At 42.5% G+C, this 18,870-nt stretch overlaps 1 protein-coding gene across 2 annotated transcripts in view; it reads left to right on the top strand.

Annotated features, from left to right (window-relative positions):
- The first annotated feature begins 1,808 nt into the window (after positions 1-1,808).
- Positions 1,809-18,870, top strand: part of Wdr11 (WD repeat domain 11) — a 46,484-nt gene continuing 29,422 nt past the window's right edge. For both annotated transcript variants that reach the window (XR_007595950.1, XM_050166009.1), the window contains exons 1-10: positions 1,809-1,952; positions 2,614-2,979; positions 4,084-4,195; positions 8,019-8,172; positions 9,435-9,608; positions 13,961-14,147; positions 16,015-16,180; positions 16,794-16,908; positions 17,634-17,829; positions 18,122-18,225. Coding sequence is in view for 1 of the 2 variants with exons in the window: in XM_050166009.1 (XP_050021966.1) it covers positions 2,894-2,979; positions 4,084-4,195; positions 8,019-8,172; positions 9,435-9,608; positions 13,961-14,147; positions 16,015-16,180; positions 16,794-16,908; positions 17,634-17,829; positions 18,122-18,225 (1,294 nt within the window). In the remaining variant the exon portion in view is untranslated. The remainder of the gene's footprint in view (positions 1,953-2,613; positions 2,980-4,083; positions 4,196-8,018; positions 8,173-9,434; positions 9,609-13,960; positions 14,148-16,014; positions 16,181-16,793; positions 16,909-17,633; positions 17,830-18,121; positions 18,226-18,870) is intronic.

Consider the following 18,870-nt stretch of genomic DNA (forward strand, 5'->3'; position numbering starts at 1 on the left):
AGCATTTCTAAGACTTCTGTATTTTTTTTATAATAAACATTTATTTACATTAAATTTATTCAAATTTAACTGTTAAAAAAAAGTAGTTGTGGGCTGAAGAGCTATGAACCAGTGGTTAAGGGGACTGGCTGCTCCTTCAGAGGATCTGGGTTCACTTCTCAGCGCCCACATGGCAGCTCACAACAGTCTGTGACTCTAGTATCAGAGGATCCAATGCCATCTTCTGGCCCATGAGGCCATTGCCGGCACACATACACGGAAAAATAAAACGAATCTTGAAAATCATTAAATCATCCCAATAATGATTTATGATGAATAAGATTATGAGTGAATGTTGGCAGAAAAAGATCAACAAGATATATTGCAGGTGGCCATGTCAGAGGAGCAGTGGGGTGGCAACTGAAGTTCAGGTGTCGGCCTACCAAGAGGAAACTCCCTGATCTCAGATAGGCAAGGCTCTGAGACCACAGACTCCAGAGTGTCCTTTGCTTCTGCTGAATCTTTACATGTTTGCCCCTGCCGTCTTTCTCTGGTATCTGACACGGTGTGAAGGGGTGTGGGGAGATCCCCACTGCCTGTAATGTAGTGTGTTTATCTCATGGAAACATTTTTTTTACCTGTGGATCATTATTTGAGTCCCAGTAGCCCAGATGGTTTAAATTCTTTTAACCTGAATGTTGGGGAATGTGTTCACAGGTTTCAGAGTGCATTGTAACTGAAACAAAGCTTTGAAAATAGCTTAGTTAGAATAAAATGTTTTGTCAAATATCTTTCAGGTGAAAAACCCAAGAAGACAATCTAAAGTTTCAGAAAGGCACATGTAAGGCCCAGGGCAGCCTGGCCACAAATTGGGCCCAGGTCATGTGAGGTCCAGGGCAACCTAGCCACACAGCTGCCTTGGCAGGCAACACTGAGTTCCAGGAAAGGCCATAAGCTGACACCACCCAGGGAGGGCCAACGTCTAAAGGGAAGACCTGAAGTTCCAACCATTAGATAAGATTAGATAAGACCACCAGAGTCCCTGAGCCAAGGCCCCTAGACAAATGTCAGCCAATCAAGGTCCTGAACCCTGGAAATACCCTGACCCCAACCCAGAGAGAGAGAGAACCCATCCTGCCTGGGCTTGGCACTCTGCTCTCAACTGTTGTGTTGGACCTTAAGCTTGAATAAAGGCTCTTTGCCTTTACATATGAATGCAAACTCTGTGGAGGTTTTTGAGGGACCCCGCGATCTGGGTGTAACTGCACACATTTGATGGGGGAACTTTTTAAAGTCAGGGAACGAGACCTGGCTGAGAAGAATATCTTGCTTGTTTACTCTGTTAATTCAATGTATGTGGGTTCTTGGGATAATTTGTTTTTCACCTATAATACGTAAAATGTTTAAACATGGTAAGGGATATGGACAACATACTTTTTTAAGATTTGAGTAAAAATGGAGTTAAATTTGCTTGTGAGTCACCAAGACACAAACACCACTGCAGCCAGCTTTAAAATGAGGGTTTCCAGGTCCTTACAGTGAACACAGAGGCAGTGTTTAGGAAATTATTGGCCTGCAAGGGACAATGATATCCTTTCTCTCCTCTCCTTCTCTCATGCTCCTCCTTCTCCTTCACTTCCTCCTCTGCCCCAGGCTGGCTCAAAACTCACTACAGAGCTCCAGGTTGGTGTCTAATTTTCCTCAGTCTTCCTGCTGCAGCCTCCTTCTAAGTGCAAGTGCTGGGATTACTAGCAAAGACTCCGACACCCAGTTGCTAAGGGCTTCTTCTAAAGGTCAGGCCACCCTCACACAGGCAAGAATGTACTTGAACTGCCAGAGAAGTCCTACCTAGGAACGACCCTGCTGAAACCCTGGGCTGGGATAGTCACTCTGGCAGTAACTTCCTGATGACTCCAGCAGGCGCTGCTGAGGAATTTCTTGTGCTAGCTGCAAATTCTGAGAGGTGAGGGATGGTAAGTGATCACTAGTACAAAATTCAGCGCATTGGGCAGCGCATTGGGGACTCTATCTCCTCCTAGGCCCCCACTCAGCTGTATTTCTTCGGCCTTGTCTATACTCAGAACTTTCTCCTGGTGCTTGACTACCCCAACTCTAGAATCAAAATGCACCCAGACATTTACTGTATTTTTCAAACACATAGGTGGAAAAAAAAAAATCAGGTGGGCAGGTTAGAGCAAGGTAAGGAAATCTGTTATAGGCTTCGGATGCCAAGAAGGACATATTGGTAATGTCGCTGTGCTATTTTATCATTCCTGGGAAACTGCTTTCTCAAATAATTACCAATTTTAGTTGGTAAAGCCAGTGAAACTTTTGGCTCTTAATTGTCCTCTTGCAATTGGTCACCGCTTCTGCCCCTGCTTTCCCTCGCTGGTGTTCTTTTGCTCTTTTCTGCTAATACTTTCAGGGTTCTGCGAGAATCCTGTAACTGCAAATCTAAAATACCTTGATTATTATTCTCCATACACTTTATGAGTGCAAAGGCACTGTCTTCATTTGCATATCCCTACAGGTCGACAACAAACAGAGCCTGGCAATGGTAGTTGCTCCACATTAGCAAATCCGAGTCAGAAAGGTAAACTGGCTCTTTTATTGTTTTGTTTTCATGATTTCCAGCAATCTGTCTCCCAAAATGAAGAAACCGGTGCGACTGGCAGCAGAACCCTTCTTCCACGCGTAGCTCCAAAGGGCACAATGCAGGGGACTCACTCGACTCTCGGAACTCTGGAGAGGGAGGAAGAGTGAGATCCTAGACAGACACGGACTCTTGGAAGGAGGAACCTTGGACCCCACGGAACCAGACAGCGGCGCTGACGCGGCTACCCGGACTTTGGAACGGAAGGGCTGCGCGTGTCGCTTCCTGCCTGCCGGTGGGGAGGGCCGCAGTGCCGCCGGGATGTTACCCTACACCGTGAACTTCAAGGTGTCGGCGCGCACCCTCACCGGGGTGCTCAACGCGCACAACAAGGCGGCGGTAGACTGGTGAGGGCAGTGCTTCCGGCCGCCGGCCTAGGTCGCAGTTCTCGAGGGGACGGGGAAGAACACGGGGCTTCCGGTCTTCCCCTCCTAGACCGCCGCCGGTCACCCATAGCTCCCAGATTTTCTTTTAGCTGAGATGCGTTTGTTGTCATATAAGTCGCAAACGTCCCGAGTGGGCAATTCCTAGGTGCAAACACGGTTTCATGCCTGTGTTCTTTTCTCCGCTTCTTATTCCTTTGCTGTGCCCGTTTCCTCTTTGCCAATCTGGACCTGCGAGGGCTTCACCCCCTCCACTCCCTGTCATCTTATCTCTTCCCGGTCCTGTCTTTTCTTAGCCGCTCATGCTCCTCTTTTTCACTTACATCCATTCAGCAGTGCTCCAGACCTGTCCCACCTTCATCTTCCTGGCTCCTGTGAGGCACAGCCCTCTCCACAGCCGGTTCTCTTTCCACAGTAAAATAACACCGAAGCTTCGAGAAGTATTAATAACGTGAATCAACATTTCATGGCTGTGATGCTGGGAATGTTGCTATGGAGGCCGAAACGTCTTCTATTCATTTTTGTTTTGTTTTGTTTTTCGAGACAGGGTTTCTCTGTAGCTTTGGTTCCTGTCCTGGAACTAGTTCTTGTAGACCAGGATCACAGAGATCCGCCTGCCTCTGCCTCCCGAGTGCTGGGATTAAAGGCGTGCGCCACCACCTCCCGGCCCTATTAATTTTTTTTATCTGGTTTTTTTTAAATCTGGTTGGAAGGACTAAGAGGAGTCACTTATCCTAGGCACACTGCGGATTCTATGTTGTTATAAAAATAAACATTATTGGACACTGAATGAGATAAAGTGTGTACATACAAAGCCAGCACAGATTGGCTTACACATCAAAGCTCAGTGTACACATCTTTTAGAACCGTCCGGTTAAGTGGAAACAACTCTTAAATTATTTGTAAGCTTAGCTAGGGCCTTATATAAATGGAACGATATCATAAACCTTTGACTTTAACTAATACTATTAATGGTGGTACATATGAATTAGAGTCATTTATGATAGGCAAGAGGAAAGTTCAGTTGCTTTGTTTTTTAATTACGTTTTAACATTGCTGTTTTGGCAGGGGTTGGCAAGGTTTAATTGCTTATGGATGTCATTCGCTTGTGGTAGTGATCGATTCCAATACTGCCCAAACTCTGCAAGTTCTAGAAAAACATAAAGCTGATATTGTGAAGGTAAGTTCAATCGCACATTAATCCCATAACAGTCTGCCTTAAGTTCATTACATCATCAGGTTCTCATTAAGTCATAGTTATGAATGTCAAACCGTCTTTAAATACAGTTTCTAGGGCTGCCTAGCATTCACACATACATGACTTAATGTCCACCCAGAGTACATTGCCAAGTGCTCGTTCTAGGGCATTTGGAAGAGGTGAGTGAAAACACCAGTTCTGTCACTTACCGTCTCACTGACTCCTCTGTTAGTTTTGAACACTGACTGCCATGTGCTGAGCATATAAACAGGAACCATCTTTGTGGGTGGGAGTGAGTCTCACTGTGGTTTTGATTAGTGTTCTTCCAGTGGACAATCACGAGCATCTTTTCACAGGCTTGTTGGCTGTTTGTGTGTCTTTGTAAAATTGTCTACTCAGATTCTTTTCCCGTTTTGAAATGTATTGTCTTTCTGTTATTTAGTTATAAGCCGTAGCGGTATGTTTTAAGGATGAGCCCCTCATCAGACAAACACGTGATCTGCAGACATTTTCTCTCATTATTGGATCTTCTTTTCACTTCTTTAGTTGGTGCCTTTTCAAGAATAAATAGTTTTATGTTTTATATAATTTATTCTTTCTTTTACTTGTACATTTCTGCTATATTCAAGAAACCATGGCTTTCTCCGTCATCAAGACAACTTATGTTTTTGTTTTTAGCTCTTTATTTAGGTCCTTGATACATTTAAAGTTAATTTTGCCTATGATATGAGGTTGAGGAAACCAATATCAATTGGTTTTTGTATCTTCACTTATGTCCTATGATGTTGATAAACTCACCACCTCTTAAAACTAGTAGTTTTGAGCTGGATTTTTATGCATCGATTCATGGTATCTGCTAAGGATCATAGTTTAATTTGATAGTCTGTACTTGCTTCAGTTTTTTCTTTCCATATTGTATTGGCCAGGACTCTAACTTCAGTGAATCGGGATACTAAGTGGTACTTTTATCTCCTTCCTTAGCGTAGAGGAAGGCACCCGGTCCTTCATCATTAAGTATTATGAACTGTAGAGAGGTTTTTGGTTTGAGTCTTTCAGGAATAGAAGTATTGCCATCTCCACTCCTTCCCTTTCCCCTTTTGTCTTCTCTAGAGTTTCATTTATGTGTAGATTCAAGCTTCAGTTTGATATTCTATTTATTTTGCCTGAAGAAATTATTGTAAGTAATTTTTATTTAAAAAAATACTCTCAAAGGATCTGGACTGCTGCATTGGTAATTGTATTTTCTAGTAGTAATGTTAGAATATCACTTTCCTGTCTTCTCGCACACTAATCACTGGTGAAAACTTCCTGTCTTGGTTCTCTGTATGCAGTGTACCTTCCTGTGTTTTCTCTGTTTTAGTAGCTCAGGGTGCATAATGGAGTTTTCAGAAGTTTATAAACTCCTTGGAATTGTGTAAGTAGCCTGCAGCACTGCACCTGTAAACATGCGCACACATTTCTTGTTATTCCAAGTCAGTATATTCCATGAAGTCACTTCAGACACTGAGTTAGGGACTGCTAATACCTTGTTTCTTCTAAGCTCATTGGAATTCGATGAGCCTTTAAGCATACATTGTATCACCATGTCAGTACACAACCTTTGTGCACTTGTGTTTTTGTTGAAATTGAACTCATTACCAACAACTGTATCTCTGAGCAAGGGTACTTCATACTTTTTATCTGGTTAGGGACATTGTAACCTATTACACTTAGGTACAGTAAGCAGCAGTGGGCTGGGAGCATTTTAAACAATAACATTGCCAAGAAAAAGCCCAAATATGGACAAAATAGCAGTAAATAGCTGTAAGTTGGACACTTATTTGCACCATGAGGGCAGAAGGAAGGATGCCTTATTTTCCACAGCTGGTCCCCTGCATGTGTCGGTCAACTCTGCTTAGTCACCTGGCTGTCCTCTGCAAATGCCCTCCAAGTATTGGCTTTGCATGATAAACACACATTAGCCAGAAGCGGAGTTCATGTTTGCAAACTGCAGATAGTGGAAGTCCACCAGATGTACCTGTGTATAGACAGTACACACAATACACATGATGTTCAAAAGCAAATGTATACATACATGCACAGACACAGACACATTTATTAAAAAGAATTTTACCTGAGGAGTGTAAAGATTAGTAAAATTCATATTTAGAAAACTTATTTCTGCCTTCTCCATAAGTTCTATTATAATTTGTTACTTTTCTACTTTGACATTCATTACACATGACTGTTTATATGTGTAGACATGTGTGCTTACTTATGCTTCTGTGTATATGAAGATTTATGATGTTTATCAGTTAAACACATTGAACAGCAGATTTAGAATCTACACTGAGGTTACGGAATAAAAGCACAAGGCCTCCATGGTCTGCCGTGTAGAGCTGGTAATAACACATTGTCCAATAACAGGGTGCTGAGAGAGAAGAAGGGATGGTTATGAGCACCAGCTAGCCAGGGAATGCTTTGACTTATGGTGACAACTATAAGATGTACCTCTTACTCTGTGAATAGTCAATGTTTAAGAATTTGATCAGATTTACTTTAGAGTTCTGGTAGACTTTTACTTTTAATTTGTGTTTGTGACACTGGGCAGGGCTTGCACATGCTCACCATGCTCACCATGCACATGACCATTGAGCTGCATACCCAGCCCTTATTTCACTTAGTTCCAGTTTTGAGACAGGATGCTGCTGCATTCCCAGGCTGGCCTGGAGCTTGTATCCTTCCTCAGCCTCCAGAATATCAGGAACTATTAATGCACCAACAGGCCAAACTTTATTTTTATATTTTAATGTACTTTGAATATTAATGTATGTTGTGTGTGCATATACCCATGTTTGCATGTGTGGACACGCGTGTTTATGGGACTGTCTTAGTTAGGATTTCTATTGCTGTGATAAAACACAACTAAAAGCAACTTGGGGAGGAAAGGGCTTACTTAGTTCAGCTTATGGCTTGTAGTTCGCCATGCAGGAAAGTCAGCTCAGGAACAAGAGATGGGAACAGATGCAGAGGCCATGGAAGAACACTACTGGCTTGCTTCTCATGGCTTGCTCAGCCTGCTTTCTTACAGCACTCAATCATCAATCAAGGCCAATCTGAAAGGGGCATTTTCTCAACTGAAATTCCTTCTGCTGAAGTGACTCCAGCTTGTGTCAAGTTGACATAAACTAGCCCGCACAAGTGCTCTGTGTGCCTGCCTAAGTGGCTTCTAGAGGTTGAACCTGGGTGGTGTCTTACTTGTTTGCTCTCCATCTTATGTACTGAGTTGGGGTCTCCTGCTGAACCCAAAGTTCATCAGTTTGAAAGAAAAGTGTAGCCAGACAGCTTTTCCCAGAGAGAGATCCCGGCCTCTTCTTCCCTAGCTCTGGGATTACAGGCAGGCCTCTAAAAGTTTTTGTGTCTCTAAGTTGTGTTTTTCTAATTATGATAATAAAATATAGAAAATAGTCTTCTTAGTTATTCATGATTTTAGATGTTCTGCCAAAATTAGCTTTTTGGAAAACTAAGTTACAAGATGGCTTGGAATTTTACCAAGCATTTGAGAAATTTTGTTTCCATACTTGATGTTAAGAAAATATTTAGGCTATCCATCATCATTTTTCACATTTCAAAGGCATTGTGAAACTTTTAATCAAATACACCACTTAAAAATAAATAATAAAGATGTCTTTCTTTCAAAATTAATGCTAGTTTCCTACTCAGTCATAGCAAACTATTTTTATCGTCTGAATGGTTGATGCTTTGGGAGATGATGTCTGATGTCATCTGGCACAGTGTGCTCTATCCGATTTCTCCTCTAAACCAGGTTAAGTGGGCCCGGGAGAACTACCACCATCACATCGGCTCACCGTATAGCCTGCGCCTGGCTTCTGCCGATGTCAACGGCAAGATCATCGTGTGGGATGTAGCAGCAGGCGTTGCTCAGTGTGAGATCCAAGAGCATGCCAAGCCCATCCAAGGTGAGTCCCCAGCTCTGCGGAGCGTGGTGATGCATGCTCTTGGAAGGTCTTGTTAGTTCTCTCCATTTGATTGCTTTTGTTATTTCCAGTCTAACTCTTGGAGGTAATTAGCCTATCTTCTGATAGGAATTTCACATTCCTTTCCCCTATCAGTACACTTTGGGCACTATTTCCTTAAATTTGAACTGGTTCATGCTATAGTAAAATGCATTAGTTTCAGTGTCGAACTCAGCTATTGATAAGACTCTTGTGCTGTGGCAGTACAAACTGTCAAGTGCACTGTCTGATGACTGCAGTGAAACGGCTTTCAGTACTGACAATAAAGTCATAGAGATCAACAGACTTATGCTCATGCTCATAGCAGAGGTGCTTGGTTTATTTTTTTTAATGTTATTCTTCTAAAACTATTACAGTGTTCTTTAGACTAGTCTTTTAGAATGTCTCCTGCTGGGCTGAAGCACACACACACACACACACACACACACACACACGCATGGGATATGAGGGGAAGTGAGGAGGTGGATTGAGTGCATATGTATATCCCAGTGTATGTCTGCAATGTGGAGGACAAAGGACAGTCTCAGGGGCCTTCTCCCTTGGGTTTGAGCAGTCTCTGGTTGGCCTGAAGCTTTATCACACAAGCCAGGTTAGCTGGCCAGTGAGCTTCCAGGAATCATCCTGTCTCTGCCCCCATCTAGCCATAGCAATGCTGCAATTACAGGTATGTGCAACCATGCCCAGCTTTTTACATGGACTCTAGTGATCCAAACTCAGGGCCCCAAGCATGCAGGGCATGCACTTCAGTTACTGAGCCGTCTCCCCAGCCCTGCATAATTTTTTTTGCTTTCTTTTTCTTTATTCTTATCTCATACAATACATCCTGACTGCAGCTTCCCCTTCCCAGGATATCAACCATACAAGGCTAAAAAAGTTGCAATAAAGACTAGACATACACCTTCATATCAAGGCTACATGGGACAACCCAGTAGGAGGAAAAGGGTCCAGTGAGCCATCAGCTTTTAGATTTTGGCCATCCAGGCAGGTGTCAGGCATGGGCTCCCCTCATGGCTGGGCCCTCAAATTAGACTAGGTTAATTGAGATGTGAACCAAAAAATTCATATTTATATAAAATTAGCCTGATAATGCATGTAGATCACATTTGGGGGGCGGGTATTGGATTTTAAGGGTTATACATTTGGAAAAGTATCAAGAACAAAGTGACCAGACATTTTGAGGTTTTTCTCTCATCTTTCTCGTGCAGATGTGCAGTGGCTGTGGAATCAAGATGCCTCCCGAGACTTGCTGCTTGCTATCCACCCACCAAATTACATCGTGCTCTGGAATGCAGACACTGGCACCAAGCTGTGGAAGAAGAGCTATGCAGATAACATCCTTTCGTTTTCATTTGACCCTTTTGATCCCTCCCACTTAACTTGTAAGTAATAATTATTTGCAGAAAGTTAGTGTTAGGAAGCATAAAAATGAAATTAGTATTATATACACGGCTTGCATTATATGTCCTCAGTGACTTTTAAAGTGAGCACTGGAGAAGCACACCTCCACATAGCTGCAGTTCCTGATGTACGTAGTGAATTGTAACCCCACCCCATTTGCAGGTACTTTTATTGTTATATACTTATGCTAACAAGCCATATATGAAGGGAAATTACTGCACAGTAGGGCCTTCCTCCTGGACTCCAGATTAGACACAAACCACACCCAAACACCTGTTTTAAGCAGGGCAGAAAAGTTAAAGTAGCTGCTTTCTGGCTCAGGAAGCAAACAGCAGCAAAGGATTTTGCAAGTGTAACTTAAGAAGAGGGGAATGGGAAATCTGTGTTAGAGTGGGCTAGACTGTGGTGGTTAAGGAGATAGGGGACGAGGGAGAAAAGGAAAAGGGGGAAGGGGTATTTGTCCCAGAGGGACAAAGGATTGCCTCTAGATAGAGAGAAGACAGACGTAGACATAGGCAGTTGGTGGTTTATAAAGGTAAAGGGGGAACCCTGTGCTAGGATGAGGTGTTTAATTTTAATTAGTTATGTTAATTAGATGAGCCAAAGGGGATTCTGATAGCTGGACTTTGGTAGTCAGCCTCAGGAGGAAAAAGTAGCCAAATGAGGGAATAGACCTTGGTGTTTATTAGGAATGTAATCTAATAGTTTTTAGCAAGACAAAGGGAATGGAGAGGAAGGGCAAGGCCTGCCAAAGCCACATGCTCAAGTGGGCTAGTGTCCCTTCAATACACATGTTGAATTCATGGCTGACTAGTATTGGACTACCTTGGGACAGAGGGCTGCTGTGATCTTAGATCAGACTTAAGTAGACTTTGTTTAAAGAACTTGAGTCAGGAATTTCGTTTCATCTGTAGTCAAAGTTCTTGGTTTTAAAAACATGATTGCAGTTGATGCTATTTTGTGTAAAAGACAAGCTCGTGAGAATTTTTTTTTTTGTAGAAGTATTTTGCTAATATTTTGTTTTGTGTTTTGTAGATTAAATTATCTAAAGATGAGAATTGTTTTAGATATTTGTGTAGTTTTATTGTTTAAAAATACACTTTATTCAATGATTCAACAGATACTGCTTTAGCTAGTATTCCTATTCTAGGAACCAAGATGGGGTTTTCCAACTTCAGACTCTGAACTGTGAATGGAGTGAGTTCATAAGTTCTAGTGTATTAAGAGATATTAAGTGGGGGCTGTAGGAATGACTCAGCAGTTCAGAGGATGGACCATTCTAGCAGAGGACCCTTGTGTGGTTCCTGGCACCCATGTTGATGTTGAATGGCTCACAACCTCCTATAAATCCAGCTTCATGGAATTCTACAACCACATGTATGTGGCACCCCTCCCCCCACACATTAAAAAAATAATAAGTCTTTAAAAGGTGATAAATGGTATAAAGAAGATAATATCTGGTGAAGGAGATGGGGGAGGGATGGGGACTAAGGGTTATAAAGTTACATTAGATTAATGGCCAGAATAAACTTTATTTTAGTAATGATCAGAGGCTTGAAGGAGGCAGAGGAATTAGCTGTGGTCTATAGTGTTTTCCCTGGATTTCAGTGATTCAAAATTCTGATTTTATCTATCAGAATTTATTGAGAGAGGCAGTGTGTTTTAGTGTATCTGTGTTGAAAGAGAAAGAAAAGTAAAGAGAAAAACTTGGCTATAAAAATAAGATCAGTACATTGTGTTCAGGCCTGTCTGTGTATGTACTTATACATACACACTTACTTACTGGTTTGCTGAAAAATTCAGTAAAAGGAACAATAGGTTCATTATAGTCAGTGTAGTACAATGGTCTGAAAGAAGACAGCCAGTGAGACCTGGGAGGATGCATTTCAGAACCTGAAAGGTGGTAAGGACTAGGCTGAGTTCATTGTGTTAATGCTGTGTCTCTTATTTGGCTTGTAGAGGCACTGTGTGAGTGTGTGTGTGTGTGTGTGTGTGTGTGTGCGCGCGCGTGCACACATTCATTGCACACATGTATGTGTGTATTATTAGTTTGAGAAAAGATCTCCAGATTGGCTTCAAACCCATGATCCCCTGGTCTCTCGACTGCTGGATTTCAGGTATCCATCATGTGCTTCCTGCCTTCTCTACTTTTCATGTGTCAGCTGCCATTTTTGTTTACACTTGCACAGAATGTGCCGAACTTGTCATAACATTGCCTGGATCCCTGTGCCTGCAGTGGTGACACTGATGTCAGGACCTAGCACATGTGTGGTTCCCTGCTGTATACTCAGTATCAGCCAGGGTGTGAGGGAGATGATTTTTCTAAGTCACAGTGTTGGACTTTAGCGTCCAAACACCGAGGAGGAGTCGCCCCCAGAGACCACCTCACACACCACAGCCAATGCAAAAGCATGAGGATTTTATTAATTCTGTCATGACAGGGTCCCCCAGCATTCGGGAAGCCGAGAGACCTCGAATAGCTGGTACAGTCTACTTTTAAAGGGGCCACAGAAGCAAGGGGGGTTGTTCTTTGACTATTCTGATTGGCTTATTTGAAAGGGCTATTATCAATAATTGGCTGGAGAACTGTTGCCAGATCAGATGAGGTAAGAGGGGACCGAACCAAAACATACGTATATGGGTAATTGTTCATGAACTGAGTACGTGTGAGTGTAGCTGTTAAGTCCTTGGTTCCCAGGGGAGGAGGGGAAGCACTACAGCTTGGAGGCTGAGAAGATTCAGAATTGTCAAAAATGGCTTCAGGATTGTGTTAAAGTCTTACAACAGGGAGGCTTAAGTTGTATTACTGAGTGTGGTGCTGAGATACTTTTGTCTCATGGATAGGAAGTTTTGGTTGGCATTCTGCTTTGTGTGCATGCATGCGTGTGTGTGTGTGTGTGTGTGTGTGTGTGTGTTATATGTAGATATACAGATACAAATACTTTTATCCTAAGGTTTAGGCTGTTCTTTTTAAAGGAAAAAGATACTTATTAGACTTAGTAGCCCAGAATAGTCATAAAAATCTAGTGTTATCAAATCAAATATTTGTGCTTGTCTGAAGGTAACACAAAGTTTCTTTTTCTTTTTATGGTTTTTTTTTTTTTTTGAGACAAGGTTTGGTACCTGTCCTGGAACTAGTTCTTGTAGACCAGGCTGGCCTCGAGCTCACAGAGAACCGCCTGGCCAACACAAGGTTTCTTACATGTGATAGTCTTCATGTGTTGATGGAGGAAGGTCATTGGTTAAGTAATAAAGAAACTGCTTGGCCCTGATAGGTTAAAACATAGGTGGGAGGAGTAAACAGAACAGAATGATGGGAGGAAGAGGAAGTGAGCTCGGAGACGCCATGCTCTCCTCTCTGGGGCAGACACCTCAGACAGACACCAGGCTCCTCTTTCCCAGGCAGCTCTGACCCAGGATGGATGTAGGCTAGAATATTCCCGATAAGACTGATGCTACACAGATTATTAGAGATGGGTTGATCGGGATATGAGAATTAGCCTGTAAGGCTAGAGTTAACGGGCCAAGCAGTGATTAAAAGAATACAGTTTGTGTGTTGTTATTTCGGGGCATCAGCTAGCAGGCGGCCAGGGTGCTGGGGACGCAGCCCTGCCGCTCCTATTACTATAATGTGTGGCTTGTATATTCTAAAAAATGCTTGAATTAAAGAATAAAATGGGAATGGAAGTCTATGCATAGATTTTTTTTTCTGAAAGAACCAATTTTTTTTTTTTTGATTTTTTTGAGACAGGGTTTCTCTGTAGCTTTTTGGTTCCTGTCCTGGAACTAGCTCTTCTAGACCAGGCTGGCCTTGAACTCACAGAGATCTGCCTGCCTCTGCCACGAGTGCTGGGATTAAAGGCGTGCGCCACCACCGCCCGGCAGAGCCAATGTTCTTGATGCCAAAAATCTTGCAAAATCTTTTTAATATAAAATGTAATTCAGAGCCAGGCAGTGGTGGTGCATGCCTTTAATCCCAGCACTCGGGAGGCAGAGGCAGGCGGATCTCTGTGGGTTTGAGACCAGCCTGGTCTACAAGAGCTAGTTCCAGGACAGGCTCCAAAGCTACAGAGAAACCCTGTCTCGAAAAACCAAAACCAAACCGAACCAAACCAAACAAACAAACAAAAAAATGTAATTCAGAATCTCAGTTTGGAGGCTTCTGGTGAGCTGTCGTGGACTCCTGTTTCTGTGGGACAGCATTCCAAGTGGTCAGTATAGCATTGCCTACTCAAGGCATTAAAGTACCATTATCTTGCTTTCATGGGCTAGAGTAGAGCTGTATGCTAACCTGGATAGACCCTTAATCAGAGTTCTGCTTCTCTTGATATAGTACTCACCAGCGAGGGCATTGTTTTTATCTCGGACTTCTCTCCATCCAAGCCTCCCTCAGGCCCTGGGAAGAAAGTATACATCTCCAGCCCACACTCCAGCCCAGCCCATAACAAGCTGGCCACAGCCACGGGAGCCAAGAAGGCTCTTCATAAAGTAAAGATTTTAATCACTCAGGAGAAACCTAGGTGAGTGCAGGGCAAAGACTGCTGTGAGCTCGCAGCTCTGCCCATTACTTCTGAGAAGGTTGATTTTGAAGCTACATTATGATAAACTTCTTCTTTCACCTTCCCTGGAGAGACTCAGCATTCACTGCCCTCTTCAGTCCCCTGTTGTGCTAGGACCTTCTCACTGATTTTATAGGTTAAAATTTATAACATCCTAGTTTTACTTGTGAAAATAGGAAATAATTTTAAAGCCATGGTCATTGGCCACATGAAGACTGGAGGAAGCTGGATTTTCACACTGATACACTTCCTCCCTTACATGCTGGGCCCTCTCCCTGGTCAAGAAGAGGTGGACGTTTGTGTGTGAGTGAAGGCATTGCCCAGCGTGGCTGAAAGCTCGGTGCTAAGGATACTCTGACTATGAGCACATCTTTAATCTTGTTCAGATTTCACTCTCCCAGTCTGTGCATCAGGGCTTTAGAGCACTTAGAGACTTGTGAAAGAAGTGGACAACACAGTGTATCCGTCCAGCACTTAGTGTAGTGCCAGACATGTCCCGTGCGTTCAGAAAGTGTGAACTGGGACTGTGTAAGAAATTGCACCTGAGTAAAATTACAAGGAACTATTTGTGTGCGTTACAAATAGATTACTGGTGTTTTCTAGAACTACAATTTTATATTTTTTTATAGCTTTGGAAGTTTTCTTGGTATTTGTTTCAAAATCATCTTTAATATGCTAAAATTATTCTGCTTAGATTGTGAATAATTAATTGAATTAATCTGCTAAAAGATTGTGCTATAAATACATTGTGAATTTGTAGATTGATACTGCTTTTGTATATTGAGCCATAGTCTGATTCAGTTTACTGGTAATGCATCTCCTATCCTTTGCTGAGATGGTTTAAGGTTGCCTTTTAAGTGCCCTAATAGCACTTTATATTTTTGTGGATTCGTTGTCACAAGCAAATAATGTAATAGTTTAGCAGACTACATAGTTTTGTTGTGCTTGCTTTGTTTTCTATCATGTGATCTTGAGCTTTGGAAAGAGCCTCGTGTCCCTTAAGTGAACCGGACTGAATGCTTTCACGTCCGCAGACCCGTGCAGTCTGCTGCAGTCCTAGGCATTTGTGCCTTTCTCGCTGCACAGCAGAAGGAAAGTGGACCCCAGGCTCACTCACGCTCACACAACTGGGGCTGGCAGCCGGGAGATTAGTGCAGTACAGATTCCTCTCTTCTAGTCACCCAGACGAACTCTGCTCGGAACTTCCAAAACTTTAAATGTAATTATGTCAGAATATTGAATGTTTAATAAAAGATACTGAACTAGATACTAAACTGAGTCTGAGACTTGAGACTTCTTAGCAGTTTTTCTTTCTTCTTCTTTTTCTTTTTCTTTTTTTTAACAAGTTTCATGTTCTACCTTCCCAGAAGAAAATGAAAAAGAATAAACCACCCTAGTTTGTTTAGGATAGCATTAAAGTGTGAGGACAGTGGAGAGGAGGTGCCTGCCCTATCCACATAGACGGCAGCAGTACTTCCAATTTGGTGCTTCTTGTCACCCTGAATGTTTTATGTTTTAAACCCAAGTCTGTATTTCAGCAATCTAGTACTTCTAATTGCAAAGGAAAAATAAAACTGTCTTGTGAGTGTCAGTACTGCCACCATCTCATTATAATCAGAATTCTGTACTATTTACTTTATATGTCACAACGACTTAAAAACACGTGTGTCTGCCCGGCCCGTTTGAGTCCTGGCAATTAGCAGAGGTCTGAGTTTCAGATGCCAATCCATTTTGGTCATTTCAGGAACTAGTTCATTCTTTAGAGTTTTTATGTGACGGGGCCTTGATGCCGACCTTGATGACGGTTCCTCTTTCATGCTTTTCTCAGTGCTGAGTTTGCAGCTCTCAACGACTGCCTCCAGTTGGCCTATCTGCCTTCCAAAAGGAACCACATGCTGTTGCTCTACCCCCGGGAGATTTTAATCCTTGACCTGGAAGTGAATCAAACAGTGGGCGTGATTGCAATAGAAAGAACTGGAGTTCCCTTTCTGCAGGTATCTATCAATCACTATGGACGTTATTAGCAAGCCCATGACCTTGCCAAAGCTATGTGTCCCCCTTCTGTCTTCTATTGAGATAGCAGTGGCATTACTCAGTGCCCCTTATTTCCTGCACTCCTAATTGATTGGACTTACCTAAAAATTGTTCTAATTGGTGCTGGAATATTTACTAAACTAGGTAAGAGCTGAGAATGGTGGTATATGCTTGTAATCTCATGTCTCAGGAGACTGAGACAGGAGGGTCACCCTGAATTCAAGGCCAGTCTGGGCTCCATAGTGAGTTCCAGGCCAGCCAAGGAGACCTAGCAAGACTCTGTCTCAAAAATACGCACATACAAAACTGTAATTCAGTTTATTTAAATGTCAAGGACAAGTGAATTTTAGGTTTGCAAGTGGATTTTTTTTTATTTTTATTTTTTTTAATTTATTTATTTCTTTATTAATTAATTAAAGGCAAGTGGATTTTTGAAATGTTTATTTTATCAAATCTTAGAGAATATATTTGTGTGTGTCTCCTATTTTGTCCATATTCTTCAATATGTTGAAGTTCCTGACATATATTTAATGATCTGTTGGGTTTTACAAACCAACCTGTCTATCTTTAAAGGTTATACCCTGCTCCCAGCGTGATGGCCTGTTTTGCCTACATGAAAATGGCTGTATCACCTTGCGTGTCCGGAGGTCTTATAATAGCATCTTTGCTACTTCAAACGATGAGCCAGGTGAGCGCACATCTCACAGTGATATTAATGATATTTTTCTTCAAAATGGCCTTAGAAAGCGTCACATGGAATAGCGCTGATGACATCCTTGTCTTGAGAAAGTGCACAGAACGGTACAAACGCCCAGCTGATCTCTGGACGTCACAGCAGTACCTCCTTTGTGCAGCAGAGACAGTACTTTGTCATTCCTTCTTGACATGTGCGCAGGCCAAATAGATGTAACCCCTGTGACTGTGTCCTCTGCTGTGTTCCCTCTAGCCTTGCACCCTTGACTTTTGCTCTAGGATAGCGTTCACTGTAAACAGCAAAGGTTAGTTAGTCTCCAAGGCACCCCGTTATCCAATCTTTCGGGGAGCATAATGTTTTTGTGAAATGATGTGTACATAGGTGGAGGAAATTGTATGGAGCATGGGTGCTTCCAGACTTCAGAGACCACTGCCAGGTGTGGTCTGCAGTGCGCTAGTTGCTGGTGCTTTTCAAAGCATTCTTTAACATTCTTAGACACAATTATGGTGATTGTTGCTATCCTAGGGATTACACTTGTACTTCTCATGTGAATTATCTATAGTCTGAAGGAATTAGTAATAGTGAACTGTGACACTGGTTTGGGCAGTTTGCACTAGTGACAGAATGATGTTCTTCTGGTTGAGGTTGTTTATACCAAAACAGGTGGTGTTTTGTCTGTGCTTCCTCACTGCCATCTGAAAGAGACCATTTTTCTTAAGATCCAGATCCCGTTCAGGAGCTTACCTATGACTTGAGAAGCCAGTGTGATGCAATCAGGGTGACAAAAACTGTCCGTCCCTTCAGCATGGTGTGCTGTCCTGTTAATGAGAATGCAGCCGCCCTCATAGTGAGTGACGGCAGGGTCATGATATGGGAACTGAAGTCTGCCGTGTGTAGTCGAAATGCACGGAACAGGTGAGTGAATGCATAGGCTTGTGGCTTGGGCTTTGATTGTTGTCTTCTGTTTCTGTTTTTTAATTACCAGAATCATATACAAAGAGTTTTGTTTTTATAAAACCATTTTAAAGAACATATGCACTGGCTCACTAGGGTTATGTTCCGACAGTTATGTTGCTTCCCCTGTGGCCAGGATTAACAACTGCCACTGTAAAAGAAAAATGCCGTGGCCTGGGATTGGTATTTGAGGACCTGATGTGTAATGCTGGCTTTAAATGTGTGTAACCCTCTGATCACGGTGTCTCTGCAGCGGTTCTGGAGTGTCTCCTTTATACTCACCAGTGTCCTTCTGTGGGATTCCTGTCGGAGCGCTACAGAATAAGCTCCCAGACCTCTCCCTGGATAATATGATTGGTAAGCTTGTTTTCTCCTCTAACTTGCACATAAGATGTTCTTTTGAAGTGCAAAATTAATAGTGTAACTGAATTGGCAAGTTATTGTAAAGTCAAAGTTAATATTCAGGAAAACTAAAAATGTGGAGATGTTTTTGTGTTTTCCGTAAGTAAACGAGTGGAGTCTAAACTATTTAAGCATGAAGATATCCGAGGTGGCTTGTTTGGGCTCCGCAGTTGTTGGAATCAGAAAGTCGGATCCTTGAGAGCTTCTGATCTAGATGAAAGAGATTGAAAGAGGGGATCACAGATGGCTGGATTCTGGGTGGAGAGCCCTGCTTTGCAGACCTCCCTCCTCGGGGCCTGCGTGCTCCCTGAGCCGCAGCTTAGCATTCATTGCTTGCCTCTCTCCCCTTTTTCTGTTGCTTGTAATTCAAAATTCAGCCAATGTTGTTCTTGATCTAGCTCATTTAGGTGCTCTTTCTTTATAGTCCCCAATAATAACCCACAGTGGTGTTGACTGTGGGTTTCTCTCTCTTTCTTCTAGTAGGTCTTAATTCTACAGGAGCAGTTCAGTGATTCAGTTCTGTATCCCCAGGACTGTGCTTTGTAGAAGTGCAATGAAGATTCACTGAAAGAATAAATTAGCTGAACAGTATTAGAAAAG

This window comes from Alexandromys fortis, unplaced genomic scaffold, assembly GCF_014885135.2.
Source record: "Alexandromys fortis isolate MF-2015 unplaced genomic scaffold, M_Fortis_MF-2015_v1.1 scaffold_146, whole genome shotgun sequence".
Lineage (NCBI taxonomy): Eukaryota > Metazoa > Chordata > Mammalia > Rodentia > Cricetidae > Alexandromys > Alexandromys fortis.